Source organism: Prunus mume, linkage group LG3 (assembly GCF_029339155.1).
Source record: "Prunus mume cultivar Tortuosa linkage group LG3, ASM2933915v1, whole genome shotgun sequence".
Classification (NCBI taxonomy): domain Eukaryota; kingdom Viridiplantae; phylum Streptophyta; class Magnoliopsida; order Rosales; family Rosaceae; genus Prunus; species Prunus mume.
Window position 1 is genome coordinate 18,461,612 of NC_142700.1, and position 25,192 is coordinate 18,486,803.

Here is a 25,192-nt window from a genome sequence, read left to right on the forward strand (position 1 = left end):
ACAAGAATAAATCATATTTCATATGTTACTTGCTTAATAAATAGTAATGAATTATTTTATGAATTTTATTTTTTATTTTTATATTAAATAATAATTAAAACATAATTACTAACTACTAATCCAAACGGTAAAAATATTATATTTATATATTATCGCCGCATGGCTATACTATTTTGTTAGAAACAATAATAAAACAGTGTACAGCCGTTCGGCTATACTATTTTAAAAAAAAAATTCAAAAAACCAAGTATAGGCGAACGGCTATACTCTCTCTCTCTCTCTCTCTATATATATATATATATATATATGAGAGGATGATCCTCCTTGGGATTAGGCGCCACGTGTCAAAGTAGTATTGCCGCCCGGTTATACTATTTTATATATAGAAAAGATAACACTCCTTGAGATTAGGCGCCACGTGTCAAAAATAAGTATAGCCGTCCGGCGAGACTATTTTTTTTAATAAGAAAGGGCAAAAGCCGAGTATAGCCGCCCGGCTATACGATATATATTTGCATAGGCCAATTTCAATTTTTAGATATCGACGGAAGTCAGGGCGAATTCTACATCTGCATAGGCCTCCTTTCTGTGTCTTTGAATTTCTGCACCAATTCCAAATCGTCTGAACTTTGCCCAAACGAGTGCATCATCAACCTCGCTTCCTCATCGAATGGCAAACTCGTAACAACCCTAGCGTTATCTCCGTCTTAACCAAACGGTGCGTTTTGGCTCTCAACGTCTTCGCGTGCGCCGCTCAAGCTAACAAGACTCAGGTTTTTGGTGCATGCCATGTGTTTGATGAAAGTACCTAAGGCTTCTGTGTCATTGTTTAGCTAAGGAAGCAGGTTGAATCTTTTCAAGCTGCTATGGCTGGTGAGCCAGTCGTTGAAGATCAACAACGGCAACGAACTTTGAAAGCATTGGAGCGAAGGTTCGAGGCTGCCCAAGCCGAACTTGATTTACAAAAAAAGAAGACTGTAAAGAGACCAAAAACCGAGGAAGCTGGAAAGAAATCGCATATCCCAACTTCTTCGGCTGTTGATTCTACAGCAAAGTCATCCAATGCATCAGCCTCACGTTCAACGCCATCAAAGAAAGGTTTTCACAGCAGAATCTGAGCTTTGTTTTTGCTGATTTATTTCTTATTTTGTATATTAGTTTGAATTTACTTAATTTTTATTCTTCTTGTTGCTTATTTGTAGGGGCTTTCACTTTTTCTGGTTATGTTAATTCACAAGGTACTGTTTCAGTTTTGTGGATATAAACTTCTGTTAATCTAATTTAGGTAAATTGGATTAATTTTGTGTGTTTGTTTTGCTTGTAATTCCATCTGCAGATATTGACGAAAGCGGTCCAACGTATGCAAAACTCTCTCAATCTGTACATGAGAATCTGCTGACAACCAATGTTGAGGTACTTGTTTGTGAATTGATGCAAAAAATTTGCTTTAACTTGTTGGCTTAGCATCTGCTTTGCTAAATGCAGGTCTCTGGTAGAAAGGAGAGTAAAGTTGATAAGGTTTTGCACGAGCTTCTTCAGAGTGGAGACTCGGCTCAGAAGTACATGCAAGGATCCAGAAGCAAGAGAATTGACAATTGGATCCTCCTTGACAATTACGTGCAAGGACGTGGCGTTTCGACTGGCTCTCGTGCCAGGGCGTTGCAGATTCATTCGAAGCGCTCGAAAAAATGCATGTCGATGAAGCAGCAAAAAAGGCATGGATTGTTTGATTTGCCCCAAGATTTCCATTGGTGAGATTTGTGTTTTTCAGCTTATGGTTGCCAAGTGTGACAATATATTTTTTCTTCCATAAAATAAGTCAAAGTAAGGATAGGTTGGGCCAAATTCTTGTTGCTGATCTTGACAGTCACAAGTTTAAAATTCGAATTGGAATGGATTGTTTTAAAGTAAATTTATGTTTTAGCTATAAATTTTTTTCACTTTTGGAAAAAGCCAACGCTTTTTCAAAAAAGACAGAAAAACCTCTCAACTTTCAAATCAAAGACATGCAAATGTAAATGATTTCTTAGGAAATCCAAAAATAAATAAGGGCAATTTTGTCCATTTTGGCTTCTTTTAAAAAATTTCTCTCTCATTTTGCTTTTTCCAAAGTCTCCCTTGTTTTTACTGTTTATGATCGCATTATTCTGCTTTCAGTAGCTGGAGAGATTTGTCTTGTGTGATTGATGATAAGATCTGAAGAATTTTGTTTCACTTTTTTAGTTATGTTTTGCCTTCTACTTTGAAAGATTCACCCTGATGCTTGCCTGTGTTTGGATTACAGCTTTGATAAATTTAAGCCAATGCATGAGATGTGGAAAGACTATATTGTGCAACTCCTGAAAACTACTGGGTGAGTATGTCTTGTTCTTTGCAGATGTCACAGTTATGCGCTTTTTCATGTTTAGTTAATGGTCAATAATTTTGTTCTTTCTTTCTTTCTTCAGCATTTTAGTTTTAGGGGGCAATATTCTTGGCATCTGTTTGGTCTTTGATGATGTAATTAACTATACTTTCATTCAATACTGCAGGAAGAATCAGCTGGCTCAATGTCTTCTTACTGCAGATCTACATGGTGCTATTATTTCAGGTGTATTTCTTAATTTGTTTCGTTAACAGTTAGCCATCAAGATTTTCTTGTCATGAACATATATTTTGTTCATCCACCTCTAATCAGAACTGTCCAAGTCATATTCTAAATTCTTATGACACTACAGTGATCTATGTACCATGGCCTGTTGAAATTCCAACTCTCTGTCAGTACTTACTGCAGTTCCCTGTCTATTTTCTGGCAGTTGCTGAATGTAAAGTAACTTCCTACACCGGAGTGAGTGGTATCATGATTCGTGAAACAGCAGAAACATTTGGGATAATTACACAGGATGATAAATTCAGAGGTAACTGAGCTGCTGATTCAAACTTTAAATTAATTAAGATGTTGTTGGTACAACTAATGTGTTTCTGTGAACTAATATTGGAAATGCTGATGGTTTCATTTATCTGTTTTGGGGTTATTTGCAGTGGTGCCCAAAAGGTTTTCTGTTTTTATATTTCAAGTTGATTGCTGGAAGATTACCTTGCACGGGGACAAACTCACTTCAAGAAACTTGAGTTTGTGATTGTCTCAGGTGATCAAAGCATATTTGATAATGATAATAAGAATATTTGATAATGAATCAACTTTACTAGAATCCACTTTGTTTTCATATTCAATGCACCGTAATAACTTATTCCATATTCCAACCCGTGGTAAATTGCAGAACAGTCGGACTTTCAAGCAATATCATTGATAGTCATATCAGAGATTCAGTCATGAAGTTCTGCAGAAATGCTGAGTAACAGTGAAAGTCAACTAAAAGGATCCCCGTTATGTTATCAAGATATGGTGCTCTCTTGAGTGGTTCGTTGGTTTGAGTCGTTTGACAATGCTGGTTGCGGGATGAGCAGCTGAGATGACTTTAGCACCGAACCTTCGAGAAGAGAACTGATCACAGCAGGATGGAGACTGGACTCTTGCAGGTACCAGCTGGTCTTTAGTATGCCGCTATACAATCCATTGCTGTGCATCACAAAATGAGAATAGTTGAAGAACTCTTTGCAATCCTTTTTTTGTGGGGGGGTCTTCTATATTTTTCTCTGCCTGGCCTTCTGTTTGAACCACTACAGAATGGGAGTTCTTTTTTTAGTTAACAAAGATCATGATGATGTATGGCATTCTCATAAATTTAGAGTTCAGGATGATATATGAGCAAAAAATGAAGGCATACAGCTATTTGCATATAAATCTATCTTTGCTTGTGCAAAACATGGATTTCCAGTCATAAGAAAATCTGTTATCTTCCTAATCATGGAAGATTTTTATTTTATGGAAACACAGCCTCCGAATTCAAAACCACAAGCCTTTTGGGCTCACTAAATTGCTCCCCCAATTCCATGGCAGAATCAAATTCACCATCTTCCTCATCCATGAGTCCATGTGCATGATAATGAGCAATGCACCCTGCAATCACCCTACACACCACAATTGCCTTCCTTGCACTCTCCTATCCCAGCACATTCCTTGGCAGCCTTCTCATGTGCCTTCCAACTGTCGTGGACAAAGAAATAGTCCTGTCTTTGGTGTCAAAGCCAGAAGCTATTATCCTGCAAACTTGGCAGCATTTATTTTTACAAATGGTTGATAAGCCATTGATCCCTAAAGAACAAGTAATGGCTGCACCATGGAATTGCAGAAACTCATTCCCATCAACCACCAACCTCTCCACCCTCTTACAAATCCGATCCTTTTCATACTTGGATTTCACCATCTTCCTTTACTCTTCAAAACCATGAAGAACATCCAAACTCTGGTGCACCCTCAACACCTTCTCAATTCTGAGGCCTACTTCACCAACCCAACCCGAAGCAGATAATACTCTCCACAGCACCAATGGAAGGGTCCCCTCCAACAAGCTTCAAGATCAAGTTAATGGGTTTTTAGGCTTTTGTCTTCGTGCTTTCTGGACTTGCTTGCAGATGAAGAAGAAGAAGCTGCCTTGGGGCATGGTTTTTCCTTGGGTTTTGAAGGCACTTCCTTTCCAATTACAACACCATGTTGTTTTGAACCCTTTGGTGGAGAAGCAGAAAGGGTCTTCTGGTTTTTGTGTTTGTGGGGATCTGGGTCGTGGCTTGGGCTTGAAACACTTTATGGTGGAGCTTGGATGGCAAACCAGAGCAGCCAGACCTTTCCACCATGCTTTTCTTTGTGAAAGTAACCATTGCTGTGCACCAAATTGCACTCAAAAGATTTTAAAAACTCAGATTCAAGTATGATTCTCAAACCTATCAATTGCATCCAAATGCAATCAAATCATGGCCATCAAAATTATTTATCATCCCTGTTGTATGTCCTACAATGTAAACAAAAAGAAAAAGAAAAGAAAAGAAAAACAAGAGCAGGATGTTCATCCCAGAATGGTATGATCATAAAATTCACAACTCAAGTGTCATTTTTTCTTTCAACGGCATGCAATCCGAAAACCCAACTGCAATATGCCAATACTGCGTGTTCTATCATTTGCCATACTTCTGTTTCAGCCGTTCTCTCACAAACTCATTTCGAGCTTTGGTTCGAGCTTGTTGCGGGGCAACATTGACATAAGAGATATGAGCACCAAAAGCAAAAAGAGCAGCAGCAGAAATGAAGCATCCTATTGTCATAGCCAACCTCTTGGGCGTGGACGGAAAGCAAACCACCATTTCCTCGGACCTTTGCTTGCAAATTTCCCTATGCAATGCATCAAACAAGAATCACAATCTCACAAGCCAAACTTATAGAACAAAGCGGTTCCAAATGAAATTCTATGCAGATATAAACTTATGTGAGTCAACTACCCATTACTTGTACAAAGAAAAAGAAAACATACGCAATGAGTTCTAAGAACAAACATCTCTGTGTGGCATTTCATCATATACATAGAGGGTACTCCATATTGGTGATTTAAGCAGTGAACTAAGCTGATACCCGTTTTATTTGAGAGACAATTGATGAGAGCTCAATATCGGTCAAAGAGAAATCGTACCTGAAAGAGAGAGAGAGCTACGCCTTTTGGAATACAACGCGGAGGCTCAGGCAGAGCAAGGAAAGACGACGCAGAGAAAGCTGTTGCCTTTACCACGGAAAGAGACCAAGAAGTCAATTTGCTTTGCGATGTCCCTTAACTGTAACATACCAGAATTCAATTTTTTGTCTTTTCTATATTTTTTTTTCCCTTTTATCAATTCTCTTTTATAGATGGATCACATATCATATAAAGAATTGACAAAACAAAAAGATTAGAGTTTGAGGCCTTTCCCAAATTTATAATAGCAAACAGCTCACAAATTGCAATACCCTAAATTGGAGACTATAAGCCACTACAGCAAGGATGATTAATATTGGACTTGCAACCAACAACTTTGTGGGTATCTTGCCAACGAGGGTTGGTTCAGTTAGTAAAGTCCCTATAATGTGTGTAGTGTCACTAGTGCTTGATGGTGCGCGATTTGTAATTTCTTACATAAATCCATGTGACGGTTGGGTGCCACACGTAAATTCATATGGCTCAGGTTGTGAATCGCTGTGGTAGTGAGAGTAGCCAATCGTTGTAGATCTCTTTTAATGAGAGTAAAAAGAGACTAAATTGTTAGTTATTCCTTAATGTGGTTTAATGGCTTAGGGTTTAAGATTTGGGATTTAGGATTTAGTGGTTTTAGGTTTGGGAGGCTTTGGAAAAACACAAATGAGAGAGAAATTTTGTAAAAAAAGTCAAAATGGACAAAATTGCCTTTATTTATTTTTGGATTTTAAGGAATCTTTTACATTTGCATGTCTTTGATTTAAAAGTTGAGAGGTTTTTCTGTATTTTTCAAAAAGTTTTAGCTTTTTCCAAAAGTGAAATTTTTGGTTTTTGACTAAAACCTAAATTTACTTTTAGGTTTCTTGGTTTGGCAGCTTAAGAAGGGAGGGCTACCACTTAGTCGTGTAGCTTAAATTTAGTGGTTCAGGTTTGGTGGTTTGGACATTAGAAACATCAGTTCCACAGAATAATTGAAGTACTTTTCAAAACCACCACTTCAATTTGATCACTTAAGTTGGAAAGAACCATCTCAATTCATGTGCCTCCATCACAATTGAATAGGTGTGAATTGTTGAGGTAGCAAATATTACACATCAAATGAATTCAAATCCTTTGTGCAAATGCATGTACATTGGTAATTTTCCTGTCAATCCGTAGCATTCGAAAGCTTTATTCTGACGAAACAGTGTGAGACTAAATTGCTGAAGGCATATGCAACATCGTCCTTAGTTTTAACAACGAAAAAGAAACAAATTTATTAGTATATAACAAAAATCGGATACAATCCTACAGGCTTTAATCTATTGTACAAGATGATATGGTGTGAGTAGAAAAGAATCAGTATACTACAAGCAACACAATGCCTCAACCGGTCAGGCGATTTACCTGAGAAATGAACTCAAAAACACAATGATTTTGGGTGTCAAGGGATCATACCATACCCGCACACATCTACAAACTGTTTTACCTCCCTCAGCTGATTTTTGGCCAATCTTGCACAATGCCCATATCTCTTTGCAAAGTGAGGCCAACCCCTTGAAGTTTCCCATACCATTGCTTAGGTAGCCACATTTTAAGTTTCACAAGGTAAATCCTAAAATTACAGATCAATTGTCCAAGAACAATGGTTATCTACTCTATCTTCAGTAAAATAAGCTTCTATCTGAATTGTGTAAAACGGCCTTAGCTCCTGAGGAAGCAGAAATGGTGGTACATGGAACAGACACAGAAAGCAGAAAGGATTCTCAATCACTCCCGCTTCCCAGCATTGAGATGGATTTGTTTCTGCCAAAACCATATAATTTTCAGCACCCAAGACTTCTCATTATGTTGTTAAGCTTGTCAATAACAACTGGTGGACTGGCAAATGACCCCTCAAGATTAATGGCATGATATTCCAGCCCTTTCCACCGGGCAATTAATGCAAAATGTGGCCGTCTATATTGACTACTAATAATCTCCAGAATCACGGTTTTTGGCATTGCAGATACTATGTGTGTGAGACCTGCACCATGAGCACCAATAATAACAGAAGCATCTTGAATGGCCCGGACTTGCTCTTTCATGGACATGTGTGCAAACAGTCCATTCACAAGGTTTATTTTGCATTCCTTATGATTAGATGCCCAGCTCTTTAAGGCATCAAACACTTCTTGTTCATTACTTAGCCTCGACTCAACTTTACCATGATGACGTGGATGGGCTAGATAATCTTCACGTCGAACAAAAAGGACATTATGACCTGAGGCTGGCTTCTCAATACGATGTCTATGCACTGGAAATCCAAAAGCGGCTTTAATCATTTCACCAAACTCTGATAATCGCGCAGTTTTCTGGTCATCAGGGTGTTGCCACAGGTCGGGTGCAGATGCACCATGACAATTTATATCTTCAATCAGCCCCTTAAAGAGTGGAGTCTCATATCCCAAAGGTGAGAGAATAAGATGACGAAAACAAACTGGACCACTAAAGTTTTTAGCATATCTAAGGCTAGAAAATAATGCTTTCCATGTTTCTTCCAGAGATGCCTGAAAATGACCACCAAAGTAAGAGAGATCAGAAACAGGGAATCATTGACCAGAATTCAAACAGAACAAACTCAACATGCTTTTCACTATAAATGATGAAATTTGATAAAAGTATTGCTGCATTATACTCCTATAAATAGTAACATTGAAATCTTAGGAGGAAGAATTGAATATAGAACAACAAAAACAGAATAACCAACAAATGATGCTCCTCTATCCTCAAGAGGACATCCTCACTGCTTCCATCTTAAGCGAAAACCATCCATTGAAGAAATATTTAGTAAGAGCATCACTATCAATATATTACGGACTGTAGAGGCTCCCTGGTACCCTGTCCTGGTTTCTATCAGAACTTGACAGTCAGCTCACCTATAAAGTCCCTCCTCTTATGGCTGATAAAATTCTATTCATCCCATCTAATCACATATACAAAGGATCTCATTTCTAATGAGGATTAGTTCAGAAAAAATTTAGGAGTTCCATATTTTGATTTTCTCTCAATCAGTCATGAGCCTTGTAAGGTGTGTTCTTGGTTTACACCAAGTTTGGTACACTGAAACTTAGACAGACGATTACAGAAACCAGGGGTATAGAGCATCATCTGAAATATCATCATTGTAATATTCTTAACATTTATATAAAAGGACATCAACTGCCCTCCTTGCTCCAGAAAATATATGGACTCCTTTAAATTGTTAAAAGAAATAGTGCATGCCTCTTCCTTTCAATAAAAAGGAAATAAAAAATAACTATTGCATGCCTCGAATGATAAATCATGATAAAAAGTTAATTTACACCCCTAGCATTGTGTGCACATACATACTTGTGTAGCCAGTAGAATGGGAAGTATTATAACGAAAATGTTACGAAAGGAACAAAATATGCAAAGAAGAAAAGTCAATCACACGTACCCTACAGTGTCCATCTACAAAGACTAAATGAGGTCGATTAGGTAAGCCAGTGACTCTTGAAGCTACATAAGCGCTATACCAATCTGTGAATGTGTGGAAAAGATTTGCATACTCAAAGCGTGTCACCAGAAGTGTTGGCTCCTCAATCCACTGCAAGTACAGACTTTTATACCAGATTTAGAAAGAAGAAAAATAATACTATAATCATTATCGAACATTAACTACAATTACAAAAAGAAAAAGAAGAGCTGAGTTATAACCATTCTCTCAAAGTTGCAGTTTTTTTTCTTTCTTTATACAAATTATTTCAACACCAAATTTTAGCAGACAATTAATCTGCATCCACTTTAGATAAGGAAACTCCCCATCATTCGGTAATTAACAAAAGTTGCATTCACAATTGCATTGCATTACTTCCAAGTAATTAGGCCATTAAATTTTCTTCCAGCACCATATGCATTCAATTCCACAGATTTGAAAAATCGAAACCATCAAATATCATTTTAACAGACCCCCATATAGGAAATCCCCAATCTTGGAAACTCCCAAAACGTAGATTACATTACCATAATGCAAATCAAACCCAGGAAACCAAAACCTACCACAAAACTCACACAAAATTAACAAAACCCCCAAAAAACAGCAGTTCCTTAAAGAAAGCTCAGCAATTTGAAACCCTATAAACCAAAATCACATCAACCCTCACAACAAATGGATTAAAACCTCTCATAATTATAATCAACTGCCAAATCCAAAAATAGAAACTAACAAAACCCAACTAACCTCATTGCACTGAAGCTCTGTGGTGGGCACGATCCGAACAGACCCAATCAGTTCTCTCATGGTGTGTTTCTCAATCTCACCATGAGGCACATACTCATCAAGAAACTCTTGGGTCACAAGCCTTTGATCCTCTCCACTAATCCCATCTCCTCCGTCTATCTGAAAGGCACCGGTTTGGAACTCAGGCAGCTCCTCTTCCTCTCGTCTCCCAATGACCTCCTCCAAAATCTCACCACCTCTTGACATTTTAATCTTCCCTGGGTCCATTCTGAGCCCCCCTCCTTCACATACTGAGCTTCTCAAGGTCTCACTGAACCAGCACTTGAACCAACCCATGCGATTCAAGGTCAAATCCTTCTTGGGTTTTAAGAGATCGACTCTGTTAGTGAACCCATTGCCAAAATAGGCCTCGCAGGAGCGAAAGGGAACTTGGGTTGTCTGAGACCAAGGGAGGTAAGAGGGCAAAATAGGCCATGGCTTCGAATAGCGGTACGGGTGGCGATTTTGATCTGTTAAGGGGAGGCGGTTCAGGGACAAAGAATGGCGGGCTTGGGTGTCGGTTTGGCTTGGAGTTAATGTTCTGGAGTGAGAAGTGAAGTAGAGGCAGAGAGAGAGAGAGTTTAAGGCAAAGAGAAACAGAAGGATCTTCAGCAGTAACAAGTTCCTTTTGTTCATGGCTCCTTCTCTCTCTTTCTGAGAAAACTGATCAGTCTTCGGCTCTGAGTTTCTGGGTTCTCTCTTGGCCTTGTGAGAAAAGGGAAAGAAGTGCAGCAGTTGAGTACCTTATGTTGTGGACTGCTCGGACCAATTGAAGTTTGCCCACTGCGTAGACTTATATATGCTTTTACACATTCTGGAAGATGTATCAGGGAGTTCTCGATCTGCTCCTAGTAAATGGAGTTTGCGTTACCTGTGGTGGATTGACTTTATTTCCTTAGACACTAACAATTCTCATTATAATTATAATTTTTATTATAATTATAATTGATTTACTTTAATTCCTAATTTTTTACTATAAATAGAAATAAAAATTTATTATTTACTTACCCATTAAAATTCCGTTGTATTATAAATATGGCTTCCTATAAAGCGTAGAATACACAAAAAATTCTTACAAACAAATATTCTCATAGATTTCATATTTTAGCATGGTATCAGAGCGGCAATCTTGAAATTGCTGACTTTAGTTTCAAACCTCCGCCTGCCGCTATGGGGGTTGATGATTTTTTTCAACCCCTATGGAAGTAGCACCACCGACTCATTCTCTTATTCTCAACTAACCATAGTCGAGTTGAGTGCTCAGGTAGCTCGGCTCCTACAGATGCAGACTTTGACCTCGAACCCGATCCTAAATCAGGATCCTATTTTGATGACCTCGAACTTGATCCTAAATTAGGACTCTATTTTGACGACTTCGACCCCAACTCCGATGATGACCTAGACCCCGAATTTGCCTCGATTGGACCCGATCCCGACTTCGACTCAACTCCGAGGCCCCGACTCAAGCTTAGATCCGATCCGGATTCCTACTAAACACTGTATCCTATGCATCTTCCGTTGCACAGATTATGACTTCTCGACTAACAACCCCAACACATGGACGGGATTACGCATATTGTGGTGATCTGAGACACACTTGTGAGACTTGTTTTAAATTGCATGGCTATCCCGAATGGTGGGCTACTCTCAAAGATCGAACACAACGTGATACGACTAGTAATGGTACTGGTTATGAATTCCATACTTCGGATAAGATTGATTCCAAAAGTTGGATAATTGATTCCGGTGCAACTGATCATATGACATTTTATTCTAATTATTTTCTGAATACTACACAACCCTGATGAACTTGTATTGCTGACGCCAATGAAGTTACTTATCTTGTGATAGGGGCTGACACTGTTGCATTCTCATCCTTTCTCACACTGTCTAATACTTTACTTGTTCCATCTTTATCCAATAAATTGATGTCCGTTGGTTAGCTTACTGAACAATTGAATTGTTGTGTACTCATTTACCCAAATTTTTGTTTGCTTCAGGATATTCACACTAAGAAAATTCTTGGTTGTGGTACTAAGAGAGGGGGGCTATTTTATGTAGATGACTTCAGTCCCGGCATGGCTAACAATGTGACGCATCCCTTGACAGCAAACAAAAGCAAATCTGGTTGTGGCACTGTGTATTGGGACATCCGTCTTTTAGTTATATGAAGCATCTTATACTAGATTTATTCTCAAGTTTCAAGGACTTTGACTTCACATGTGATACTTGTATTTTGAGCAAGAGTCACTATGTGCCCTATCCGTTGAGAATGAACAAATGTACTATTCCGTTTACGTTAATTCACAATGATGTTTGAGAACCTTCACCTATCACTGCTCTTTCTGGAGTTCGGTGGTTTGTCACATTCATAGATGATTGTACACCGATGACATTACTTTATTTGCTGAAGAATAAAAATGAAGTGTTTTCCGTTTTCAGTTCTTTCAAAACAAATGAAAACTCAGCTCAATGCTAAAAACAGATTCTTCGTCAGATAATGGTGGAGAATTTGTCAATCATAACTTTCAGGCTTATTTCCAACAACATGGAATTATCCATGAGACGACTTGTCCTTAGACACCATAACAAAATGGTGTTGCTGAATGAGAGAATCAACATCTTCTTGAAACCGCTTGAGCACTTGGCACTCATGTTCCTTGTCATCACTGGGATGATGCTATTGTCACCGTAGTTCACCTAATCAATCACATGCCTTCTAGTGTATTGACCTTTAAAACATCTTTACAAGTGCTTGCACAATACGGGCCCCTGCCCTTTGTTTTGGTACTCACACCTTGAATCTTTGGATGTATGGCTTTCGTTCATCTCCACAAAAATCAAAGTCGCAAACTTGATCCCTGTGCGCTTCATTGTGCTTTTATAGGTTATGTCATTCATCAGAAAGGTTACCGTTGTTATCACTCTCCTACCCGACGTACCTATGTCGCTTTAGATGTGACCTTTCTGGAATCTGAGTTGTTCTTCCATGACCCATCATCCAATTCTACGCTTCAGGGAGAGATACGAAGTGAAGAGCAAAATTAGACCAACTTGAAAACGAAATTTTTTTCCTATGTACAAAAATGATCAATAGTCCCGAGTTCGGAGCACGAGATTACTCTCTGCCAAAAACCGATCAATCACCCATTCATAACAATCAATCGCCTAACCCCCATGATCCCTACGAAGATGTTTCTGATCTAAGTCCCACACCTACGAACAATACATAACAACAAGATGAAGACCCCATCTAACTCAACAGTACCAACAGAACAATCTCCTGAGAATATCATTGGGGTAACTGCTCCTACTACACTAGTGAATTTAGAGGATAAATCTATTGGATACCAATTACCTTTCAGGCAGAATTATGGAAAGCCACCAAATCATTATTCACCTGATATTAGCAAGACATCAAAGAATCCAATTGTGAATCATGTATCCACTGAGAAGCTATATGAACCACTCAAGGCCTTTGTGCATCAGTTGTCTATTATTCATATCCCAACCAAAGTTACTGAAGCACTTAAAGATCCTAAGTACGTTCAAGCTATAAAGGAAGAGATGAAAGCTCTTGAAAAGAATCAAACTTGGACACTGGAAAATTTATCACGTGGAAAAAAGACCGTTAGATGTAGATGGGTGTTTACCATAAAACAGAATGCGGATAGATCTATCGAGCGATACAAGGCAAGACTTGTGGCAAAATGGTACACACAGACTTATGGTGTAGATTATGAAGAAACTTTTGCACTAGTTGTAAAATTGAACACAGTTAGAGTCTTACTGTCCCTTACAGCTAATTTGGACTGGTCACTACACCAGTTTGATGTAAAGATGGAGAACTCATGGAGGAGGTGTATATGGACATTCCTCCTGAACTTAAGAATGGAATAGTATGCAAATTACTAAAGGCGTTGTATGGATTGAAACAGTCACCACATGCATGTTTTGGACGATTCACCATAGCAATGAATGACAATGGTTTCAGACAAAATAACTCAGATCATATTTTATTCTTGAAACATCAGAAAGGAAAGGTAGCAGTTCTAATAATCTATGTTGATGACATGATTATTACTAGGAATGATAAACATAAAATATCTCATCTACAAGACTATTTGGCTACTGAATTTGGGATGAAGAATCTAGGTGGACTCAAATATTTCTTGGGGATTGAGGTGGCCCGATCACAACAATTCATATTTCTCAATAAAATGAAATATATATTGGAGTTATTGACAGACACATGAATGCTAGATTGCAAACCTGTAGACACTCCTATTGTTCAGAATCATCATCTTGGAGAATACCCGGATCAAGTTCCCACTAACAAAGAAAGATACAAAAGGTTAGTGGGAAGATTGATCTACTTGTCTCATACTAGGCCAGACATTCCTTATGCGGTGAGTTTCGTCAGTCAATTCATACATTCTCCGAGTGAAGACCACATGAATGTAGTTATTCGGATACTTAGATATATAAAGTTTGCACCCGGAAAAGGACTTGTGTTCTCAAAACATGATCATCTGAATATTGATGGTTACACAGATGCATATTAGGCAGGAAGTATAACAGATAGGAAATCCACATTCGGTTACTTCACATTTGTGAGAGGTAATTTAGTTACATGGAGAAGCAAGAAACAGAAGGTGGTGGCCATCCAGTGTAGAAGCCGAATTCAAAGGTATAACCAAAGGAATTTGCGAACTCTTTTGGTTAAAGAGGTTGCTTACTGAACTGGTGTATAGACCTACATCTGTAATGGATATCTTTTGTGACAACAATGCTGCAATCGCTATTGCATAGAATCCAGTTCAATATGATCACACCAAACATGTTGAGGTAAATCGACACTATATCAAACAGAAGCCCGAAGCTAAAGTGACTCAGTTTCCTTTTGTAAAGTTCAAGGATCAATTGACAGATATTTTGACAAAGGCAATTTCTAATAAAGCGTTCCACAATTCACTGGACCAGTTGGACATTGGCGACATTATACACCAACGTGAGGGGGAGTGTTGGCGTGACTTGTGGACCATTGACTTTCTTTCCTTACACACCAAGGATTCTCATTATAATTATAATTTCCTACTATAAATAGAAATATGAATTTATTATTTACTTGCCCATTAAAGTTCCATTGTATTATAAATATGACTTCTTACAAGGAGAAGAATACACAGAAAATTCCTACAAACAAATATTTTCATATTAGGTTTCCTATTTTAGCAAATAGGTTCCCATTTGTTTAGCTGTGTGCTTGTTTAGAGGCATCCTCTTTAGCAAATTTTGCTTCTAAACCTTTTGGTGCTCAGACCCAAAAAACAAATCTTTTGGTTCAGGCCCAGCCCAATTGCTTTTGTGCCGCCATTTCACTAATGGTATGTTTACTAATCCATAGTTGGATTAGGAGAAATTGAAATTGTTTACTAAATCATATGGAATTATGGTAGGAGTGGTACTAATTATTAAAATGTCCTCATTGTTAGGTTAGAGTAGATGACAAATTTGGAATTTTGAAACTTGTGTGATGATATAATGGGTAAAAAATATGAATTCCTAATAGGTTAGTTCTACAGGAATTAGAATACCACCTCACACCCAAGAATTGAATTCCTCCAAAATCAGGAATTCAATTCTTAATTTAATGTGTGGACCCACTTACTTTTCAATTACTTGATGTGAAGTAAACGCAGGAATTCTCCGTATATGAAATTCAATTCATGATTAGTAAACACACCATAAGATCAATATGAAAAAAATTTCCCTCTCATTAAACAAATTTTTTTTAAAGATTTTGTCCCCATAAAACGGATTTAATTCAATACCTCTCACCCCAAACCTTAAATCATGAATTTTCAGTTGTATTGTATTCGTACACTTACATGACCACTAACGAAATAAATTGGATGCCCGTGTAGAAAAGTGTATTTTTATTGGATATGTCCCTAATCAAAAAGGCTACTAATATTACCACCCTCCAAGTCAGAAAGTATATACCTCCATGGATGTAGTGTTTCGAGAAGACGACATATATTTTTCAAAAGCATATGAGGAGAATCTAGAGCCAAACACCCCAACTTTTCTAGATTTTTTCACAACAGCAGAGACTCAGCTTCAAAGTGACTGGTCGCCTCCCTTTATCCGTGCATAGGAGGAGTCTACGCCTCCAAGCGACCGATCGTCCCCCAAAATGGCGGTTGCCTCCCTCGGGTTGTTTACACCTGTGTCTCTGCCAAGAAATGGCAGGTCGCGAGCTACGCGACATGTCGCCTCCCTGCTGCCAAAATTAGAAGGAGACAGTTGATCCGTTTTATGAGATTTTTCCTGCTCTGGATCCGTCTTCAGCTCTAGAACCATACCAATCGCCTCCTGATGATGTCATTCAGGTAACATCTCCACCTGAAACTGATAACACTAATGAAATATATCATGATGATTTGATTTCAAAAAAGCATAAAGGATATAGATACCCTTATATATCAACTTCCATAAAGGAAGAACCGTGGTAAAAATTGAGTATAGTACGAAGTAGATCTTAAAGCTAAAGGAAAATATCCCCATTAATAATTATATATCTCTAAGTAGATTATCAAAGTCACATGTACAGTTTGTGAAACAGTTGGCCGATATATTTGGTGTAAATGAAGCACTAGAAGACTCAAAATGGAAAGAAGCCATGAACGAAGAAATGTGAGCTCTCCATAAGAATGCCACAAGGGATCTTGTGCCTTTACCTCACGGAAAGAAGATGGTGGGATGCAAATGAATTTATACTGTGAAACTTAAAGTAGATGGATCCATTGAAAGATATAAAGCCAAATTGGTAGCGAAGGGTATACACAGAGGTATGCGGTGGATTACCAGGAGACCTTTGCTCCAGTAGCCAAGATCAACACTATTAGAGTCCTACTGTCTCTAGCAGCAAATTTAGATTGGCCACTACCTCAGTTCAATGTTAAAAATGTATTCTTACATGATGACTTGGAAGAAGAGGTATACATGGATTTACCACCAAGATGAAATTCAGCTCTTGACAAGAAAAATCAAGTTTGCAAGCTCAGAAAATCATTATATGGGTTAAACAATCTCACAGAGCATGATTTGGAAGATTTACTAAGTCTATGAAGAATTAGGTGGTGCAAGAATTAAATGAACAAAAAATGGCAAGTGCACCAGCAAGAAAGTAGAAAACTAAGGAGTTTTGACTCTTTAGTTTGTGCGAAAGGTAAATTTGGACATACATAAATTTTTTTATATAATTAAAATATTGTTTTTAGTGAAAAAGAATGACATATGTAGAGAAGGTTGTTAGCATTCCCCATGAAGTTATTCTATTTAAAACCCCCCCCCCCAAAAAAAAGGCATGAGCAATTTTTTTTTTTTCTTGTTTACTAAGGACCACATTTAATGTTTGGCCCTAGGGCCACCAAAATGTCAAGGCTGGACCTGCTTGTAAGTCTTACTAAGCCTTTAGAATAATACTAACCTGTTAAGCATTTACATGGATTGTATAAATTTCATAATTTTTTTTTTTGCATAACCCCTTTCTCTGAAATTTTCCACCTCCTTATATCACGTCCTAGGGTCCTAAAAGTTCTTTGAAAATAACCTAGGATGTCCCAATCCCTAAAGAATAGGTAAAGACATAAAACTAGGAAAGTCTTGACTCAAAATCCTTCTTTGACTGGGACAGCAGATTAGTTTCTTTTTATACACGTCTGAGGTAATTCCTCCTTCAGGATCATTTAGGAAAAATATTTAAATTATAGGTCTTATATTTCCAACCATATATTGCACGTCTTGAGAAAAAATCAGGAAAATCTTCAAATAATCATTCTTCCATAGCAGCACAGTTTTGACAAGATTGCACCTTGTGTTGACTTAACTTCAAAGACTGCTCTCATTGGTTGCTCCGAAAATTCTATAACAATTCCATAACCATCTTCAAGATTTTAACTTTCATCTCCAATTGGTCTTGTACAAAAAATCCACAAAAAAGTCGTATTTCCGTTGAAAATCAATTAACTGCTTTGAAAAACTGAAAAAATTGAGAAAATAAAGTAATAAGTCCTTTTTAAATCCAATTCTCCTAAAAAACCTAAGCATAAACAGTACATAAATGTGTAAATTTATGGACTTATCAAATACTTTACATATTAAGAAAAACCACTAGTACTAAATAAATTGAGCATAAACACATTTCATCATGAAAATTGTTTTATGTAATTTGAAGATGAGGCTAATATTTTGTAGAGATGTGTGGTTTTAATTCACAATTTGACAATATAAGCATTTGTTTAGGAATATAGGTTGATAAAACGTCAGTACTCATTCTATCATTTCACATAATATTTTAAGCACTTTGTCTTCACAATGATCATCATCTTTATTATCTCTTGGATCTTTATGTTTGTTCTATATTATTTGTCATTATCAAACCCAGTTTGTATGATAAAAAGGTGTGTATATATATATATACAGTCCCTTTCTATTGAGGGATCCCTCAAATAATTTTATTTGAGGATGCCCTTTAGGGTACCCTACAATTTTTTTTCCAATGATCAAAACCATTTATTTTTTAGGTCTTCATTTATAGATCATCCTTACAAAAAATTAGACAAATCGGAAACCGTTTCGACATCCAATTGTGTCCTACAAAATCAATGAACACGGTGCTTCAAGAAAATACTAAAATTTCAATAACTCAATTGCATGGTCAAAAGATATCGGATTTAAGTGATTTTTTGTAGAGATGATCTTTGAATATGTATCTACAAAATAGACGGTTTGGATTAGTGAAATACAATTCGGAGTGGGCCCTACAAGGGGTGTCCCTCAAATAAGCTTATTTAAGGGATCCCTCAACCACTAGTACTAAATAAATTGAGCATAAACACATTTCATCATGAAAATTGTTTTATGTAATTTGAAGATGAGGCTAATATTTTGTAGAGATGTGTGGTTTTAATTCACAATTTGACAATATAAGCATTTGTTTAGGAATATAGGTTGATAAAACGTCAGTACTCATTCTATCATTTCACATAATATTTTAAGCACTTTGTCTTCACAATGATCATCATCTTTATTATCTCTTGGATCTTTATGTTTGTTCTATATTATTTGTCATTATCAAACCCAGTTTGTATGATAAAAAGGTGTGTATATATATATATATATGTATATATATATATCTCGTACAATCAATTTAATAGAAATGTACCCATCAAACTGCTTGTGGTTCTTTATCCAAATCATAAATTTTGATGTAGACAAAAGGATTAAACAATTAACTACTTTTATTTCCACATCTTCCAAAATCAACCAATAAATTATCAAATAACAAAAGACCTAAAAATCAAGGCTAAGTGCATCTCCAGAACTCCAATGTCTTGCCTTCTCAAATCCGTTGACACAATTGTCAAAATCATCAATGGTTTGGTCAATCTCTTCTTGAGTGTTCATCACAAAAGGCCCATATTGTGTTATTGGCTCACCCAAAGGTTCACCTCCAATTAATATAAATCTAAGGGGCTTGGAAGATTTGTTCCATGCCTCCAAGCCATCCCCAGATCCAAGAAGGAGAAGATGGTGGGCTGTCACTGGCAAAGATTTTGGACTTCCAAAAATACCCTCACCCTCCAACACATACACAAATGCATTCCATGATACTTGTATTGGCTGTTGCAAAATAGCCCCTGATTTCAGAGTGAAGTCCAAGTACATGGTTGGGGTCCTTGTGTAAATTGGTGACTTTGTTCCCAAGGCCTCTCCAGCTATTACCCTAACTTTCACCCCATCTTTTGCAGCCTCCTTAATGTCCTTGCTCAGCATTTCTTGGTACTTTGGCTCAATCCTGTGTTAACAAAATTTACATAATGATTATAGATTAGAAAGAAAAAAAGCTACCTAATTCGAAGAATACTATTTGATTGCGACAAGGACTTCTGTCACTTTTTTAATGAGTTAAAAGCAAAAATGATGGTGTGAAATAAAAGCTGATCAACCACTATCAAAGTCTTAGCTCCATTTGTCAAAACTTATCCTAAGTTTCCAAAAGTTGAAAGCTAGACCAGCACTAGCAAATGATGTATCATCACAGAACAGAAGATTTCTTGATGACCACGGAATATGAGGGTAAAAAGCCCATAGGATTTTAGTATGGCTAAGATATTTCAGGCTGGCCTGCACACACAGAATGTGCGCTGCATTCAAAAGCACTTTTTGAAAAGGATTATATCCCATCATGACCAATGACATAAATATTCCATATAAATATTCGGGTAATATTCTCTTATCATACTAGTAGTGTAAGACGTTCACGCTGAATGTTGTGAATCTACACTACATATTCTGATAAAAACTTACTCAATCAAATAGTTTAAATTCACAACTCGTAACATAAGCATTTTATGTTGTTAAACTGTCTCGCAGAAGAATGTTTTCCTATTTATGTTTCAAATTAGTATACGCTTTATAGTGAACCCTAGATGACATCAAGTATATGTCATAAAGTCGACTCACACCCTTCATACATATCCATGGACCATGGTCAATAAAAATACAGAAGAATATACATACATTTTATGTTTGGAGGAGAGGTTTATCCACAACTGCAAACCCTTTTGGGTTCCCTGGGCCGCAGGCATTTCTGAATGAACAATACCTCTTCCTGCGGTCATCCATTGTAAGTCACCGGCTCCTATTGTCCCTTTGTGCCCTTCAAAGTCTTCATGTGTGACAGCTCCCTGATCACCCAAAACCAATTTCATTCAACTAACGTAAGTCTATTTATCATACAAATAGCCTTCATTAATCAGACCCTACCCATATACAGTTCACATCAAAGAAAATAGTAACCAAAAAAAAAAAAAAAAACAAGGTCTGGAAGGCTGACCTTGCCAGTCATGCAGTGAACGCTATTCGAATTTTGTATTATTTTTCATTGAAATTAAAACGTTACGTCCTAGATTAAAGGTTTGATTCCCTTCCATTGAAAAAAATAAAAAAATGCATAACAATTTGACTAATTAAGTACTAAGCCACATTGAACATGTTTATTTGAAAAAAGTCACATAGAACAGTTAGGTGAGGGAGACTTTAGTTTCCAGGTGGTTCATTTTTTTAATTACAAAAGAAAAAAAAAGAGGTATTATTATGTCTTAGTCCACTGCGGAAGTTTTCAGGTAATTAATTTACAAGAAACTGATTAGCTGGAAAGGTAACTTAAACAGCAAATAAATAATTATAAAGACTTTATACCTGCAACATGTAGGTCACTGTCTCAAACCCTGTAATTTAAGAAAGAAAGAAAAAAAAAAAATTAGAATTCAACCCGATATTAATCTCAATGAGCATAGCTAATTACAAGGACGGTGATGAAGACCTCTGTGTGGGTGATCAGGAAACCCAGCAGGAGCAGAAACTGCAATTGCAAAAGAAAATATTAGAAAATAGCTGTAAACAAACACATCTATTACATTTACATACAATAAAGAAACAGAGAAAAACAGAGCTGCCCACCTGAGAACTCATCCAGAACAAGAAAAGGATCAAAGTATTTCAGCTCAAACCTGCACAAAAATGCAACAACCCATTGATTCAAACATCTCAAATTCCCCAATCTTTCCCTTCATTTGAATGAAAACAAGAACTTTTCTGGTCTTGAATGAAAGACAAGAACTTTTCTGGTCTATCTGTCATGAACTCACTGATCAACTTACCTCCCAATGCTCCTTCTAACAACTGCCCCAACTCCTTCATGTTGAGGCCTAGCCAAGAACTTCCTCACCACAAGACGGGGTTTTTTGACAACTTCTCTCTCAGGCATATTCTCTGTTATCAGTCTTAAAAAACTTTGGTTTGAAAAGTGGTTCAAATTAATGTGAGGGAAATTGAGAGATATCTGTAGGTGTATATATAGCAATGAGAGAGAGAGAATTTAGAGAGAGAAAAAAGACGGTATGTTTTTGGAAGGTCAAAGTGAATTTTGTTGACAGCCAATAAGACCAAATGGGACAGGTTTGCTTGAGCTCCAGGGACTTTATTATGTACCTTAGTGTATGACATCAGCATGACGTTTTGATGATGTCGTGGGTTTGATCATAGCTGTTAGTTTCATGAGTGCCACGGCTTATGGAATGCATGGGTCATGCTTATGCATGCTTAGAGATGTTGTGTGGGGGCACGCAATTTCTGGGAACAAAATCGGAAGTTGGTTCGCAAAAAGCAATGGCAAGATATTTTGTCTTCCCATTATGGAACCTTCCTACGCAATGGTCCTGTCTTTTCATTTGAAGTTGAGGCATATACATTAGGTTTGTGAATTATGATCACAGAATTGGACGTATGTTTCATTTTTTTAAAATCGTCTACAAATGGCATTTTAATTTAAGTTCAATTTTTTTTACAATTTTTTTTTTGTTTCCCTCATTTATAAAACCACGAGTAGTGAGGGTAAAAGCGGATATAAATATCACGAGGCGAAAAATTAGTTGATCTCTGCAGGTCACCATGTACAAGAAAAGTTCTGTTGTGAATTAGCATGTAACACAACATGAAGGCAGTCACGGATAAAAGGATTTCCATTAGTTTCTCTTATTTTTAAAATGTAATTTTCCATGTTTTCAAATTAAATGCCCATAAACAGTGAATTCCTAACATAAATAAACATGACGTTGTGCTAGCGTTTGAAAAGAATGTTGGAAAAAGAGAAGGTTTCATGCATTTGCTCCCGTTTTCGTAGAAAAAGCGATATTGTTTAGAGAATGGACAAAGAAGGAAAAACAGACAAGGAAAACAAGAAAAGGGCCCATCCGGACAAGGAAAATGTTTCATTGATCTCATACACATGACCTCCCAAGATTAATTACTTGCAATTAGAAATTAGGTACTTTCATCTAATTTGTTCTCATTTTGCCTAATCATATAGTGGACTGCATTTATCATGTGATTAAGACCACAATTTTCAAATAATTAGGAAAGTAAGTTAACAACCTTGGTTTACTGACATCATTGATACAAAAGCATGACGTGAGGACAACCGTTCGATAATAAGGAGCAAAAGTGAATCAAATCAAAGATGAAGAGTCCCACTTTCAATAACGTGTAGACTTTTTGAGTTTGAAACCATTCAATTCGAACAGCTAAATCAAATGAGATATATGTGAATCTTGTGGGAAGACATATTTAGGTTGAATGAGATAATTAAAAGTGTGGGCGAGCTGGGTACAAACAAAGACAAATTAACACCTGTACCAAGACGCAGAAAGACAACGCACACCTTATTACATATTAGATCCCTTTTTTCATACATTATTTATACTAGCCCCTTGGCACATGCTAATGCATGTGTCAATTAGTTTTCTTTTTTATTTTTATTTTATTTTTAGAATTAAAAAATATAATGGGTAGTTGTATTCCATAAAAATAGGATTCATTATCTGATTTTTCTTTTAATTTTAATTTTTTAAATATGAAAAAGTGTGAATTTACCATATTATCCTCATTTAATTAATAATTTCAATTATTTGCATTAACTAAAGGCATTTTCTGGTATTTTGAATGTTTCACCTTATTACATATATAGATAACACATTTAAAATACCAGAAAATGCCTTTGGTTAATGCAAATATTAAGAATTGAAATTATTAATTAAATGAGGATAATATGGTAAATTCACACTTTTTAATATTAAAAAAAATTAAAATTAAAAAAAAAATCAAATAATAAGTCCTACTTTTATGGAACATAACTACCCATATTACTTTTTTCTTAATTCTAAAAATAAAATAAAAAATAAAACCACGCATGTGCCAAGAGGCTAGTATATATAAAATATAAAATATAAAAGAGACTTGCTATATGAAAAATAAAGAAAAATACAAAAAATATTTCAGAATAAATCCCAAAAAGCATGAATTACACAAATAAAATGCCATTTTTGTTACTATAATTCTTGGGCTAAAAGGTTTTATAGGAGGCCTTATTTTTCAGGGCCCTATGCCATCACCCAACTAGCGTATTCTATGGGCGGGGCCTGCATGGAAAGATGTATGGCAATGGGTCGAATCGGGGGTGGGTATGTCATCTCCATCCCCATCCTCATTAAACTTTTTCCTCCCTATTCCTGCCTTAATACCCGCAATATTTATATCGGGGATTCCCCATCCCCACCTTCGTTGAGAATGGGTTCCACCCGTCCCATTACAGAAGAAAAAATTAATATAAATAACTACTTTGTTGAAGGAAAAAAATAGTATTAAGACAAGATAATTAATATATATACTTATAAGACAATATAAGAATGTTTACATATGGACTGGAAGTTAACTAAATAAATAAGTGGGTTATTGGCAGAAATGGTCCCTCAACTATACCCATAGTTACATTTGGGTCACTAAACTCAATTATTAGTTGTAGAGGTCACTCAAGTATGTGTTTTGTTGCACCAGTAGTCCTTTCGTCAAGTCTGGCTAATGTGGTGTCAATTTCATGGGCAAATTTGTCTTTTCAAGTCTACAATGTCCAACTTCCCATCTAAAGTAACTTCCCTTCGAAAAATGTCAAATATGACGCTAAATAAATATCTAATTCCCATTTATATTTGAAGAAATCGACATGAAAACAGTAGATGTGTTGAAATTTTAGAAATTCGAAGGAAATCTGGGAAGTCCACACAGTGCATGCGCAAAAATGTCGCAGATTTCTTCTTCATCAACAAATCAGAGCTCTAGTGCAAGGAAGCTATATAGGTGCGGGGGATATATCAAAACTTGGACTTCATGGACTGATTTAAATCCTATGAGAAGATTTGAGGCTTGTGAGATGAGTCGAGTAAGTTCATCTATGAAATTTTATTTTGTTGCTTGATGGGTTTAGCTTTGATGTTATGAAATGTACTTTGCAGAGAAACAGTGGAAATGGGCATCATTAGGAGTGACTAGACACACCAACCTGTGCTAGAGGAAAAGAACTAATTCCTGGGTTGCTAAGAAGAATGAGAGCAATGGAAAAGGACCTAAAGTTAATAGAAGAACAGAAGAAAGAAGTGGAAGATAAGCTGAAAATGGTGGAGAGAGAAAAGAAGGAATTGGAGTACAAAGTTGGAGAATTAGGCAAGCAGAAAAGACTGTGGGAAGAGAAAACAATAGGCCAACAACCAAGAGAGAATCAAATTTGGGGGGTTTCATTTCTATCATTGGGTCTTGGGTTTTTGGTGATTATGATGATGCTCTGTATCTTGAGCAATTGGTTGACATTTCTGGGTGGAAACTATGAAAAGCTTATGATCAATTAGGTCGAAATGTAACCGATATATAGTTC

The 25,192-nt window shown here is 36.7% G+C and overlaps 4 protein-coding genes across 5 annotated transcripts; 1 reads left to right on the forward strand and 3 right to left on the reverse strand.

The window, feature by feature from the left end:
* The first annotated feature begins 540 nt into the window (after nucleotides 1-540).
* POP4 (ribonuclease P family protein) lies at nucleotides 541-3,805 on the forward strand. 2 transcript variants are annotated; one of them, XM_008228841.2, is made up of 9 exons: nucleotides 541-1,098; nucleotides 1,203-1,238; nucleotides 1,337-1,413; nucleotides 1,486-1,751; nucleotides 2,285-2,353; nucleotides 2,532-2,590; nucleotides 2,796-2,897; nucleotides 3,022-3,128; nucleotides 3,261-3,805. In XM_008228841.2, exons 1-8 carry the CDS (start codon nucleotides 867-869, stop codon nucleotides 3,117-3,119), a joined length of 939 nt encoding a protein of 312 aa, XP_008227063.1. In that variant the 5' UTR covers nucleotides 541-866; the 3' UTR covers nucleotides 3,120-3,128; nucleotides 3,261-3,805. The 2 variants fall into 2 exon arrangements, with proteins under 2 accessions (XP_008227063.1, XP_008227064.1); XM_008228842.2 differs by having other exon boundaries at nucleotides 3,266-3,348.
* Nucleotides 3,806-4,809: 1,004 nt separating this feature from the next.
* LOC103326602 (uncharacterized) lies at nucleotides 4,810-5,702 on the reverse strand. Its single transcript, XM_089048600.1, has 2 exons — nucleotides 5,562-5,702; nucleotides 4,810-5,266 (listed from the first exon to the last, which is right to left on the reverse strand). Exon 2 carries the CDS (start codon nucleotides 5,236-5,238, stop codon nucleotides 5,053-5,055), a length of 186 nt encoding a protein of 61 aa, XP_088904726.1. The 5' UTR covers nucleotides 5,239-5,266; nucleotides 5,562-5,702; the 3' UTR covers nucleotides 4,810-5,052.
* Nucleotides 5,703-6,827: 1,125 nt separating this feature from the next.
* XYLT (beta-1,2-xylosyltransferase) lies at nucleotides 6,828-10,676 on the reverse strand. Its single transcript, XM_008228840.3, has 3 exons — nucleotides 9,820-10,676; nucleotides 9,037-9,186; nucleotides 6,828-8,125 (listed from the first exon to the last, which is right to left on the reverse strand). Exons 1-3 carry the CDS (start codon nucleotides 10,492-10,494, stop codon nucleotides 7,403-7,405), a joined length of 1,548 nt encoding a protein of 515 aa, XP_008227062.2. The 5' UTR covers nucleotides 10,495-10,676; the 3' UTR covers nucleotides 6,828-7,402.
* An 8,472-nt stretch (nucleotides 10,677-19,148) lies between these two features.
* Nucleotides 19,149-21,886, reverse strand: LOC103326600 (pirin-like protein). The gene is made up of 6 exons (XM_008228839.2): nucleotides 21,591-21,886; nucleotides 21,391-21,440; nucleotides 21,254-21,292; nucleotides 21,130-21,158; nucleotides 20,449-20,615; nucleotides 19,149-19,723 (listed from the first exon to the last, which is right to left on the reverse strand). The coding sequence occupies exons 1-6, from the start codon at nucleotides 21,695-21,697 to the stop codon at nucleotides 19,219-19,221; spliced, it is 897 nt and encodes a 298-aa protein (XP_008227061.2). The 5' UTR covers nucleotides 21,698-21,886; the 3' UTR covers nucleotides 19,149-19,218.
* Between the last annotated feature and the right edge of the window lie 3,306 nt (nucleotides 21,887-25,192).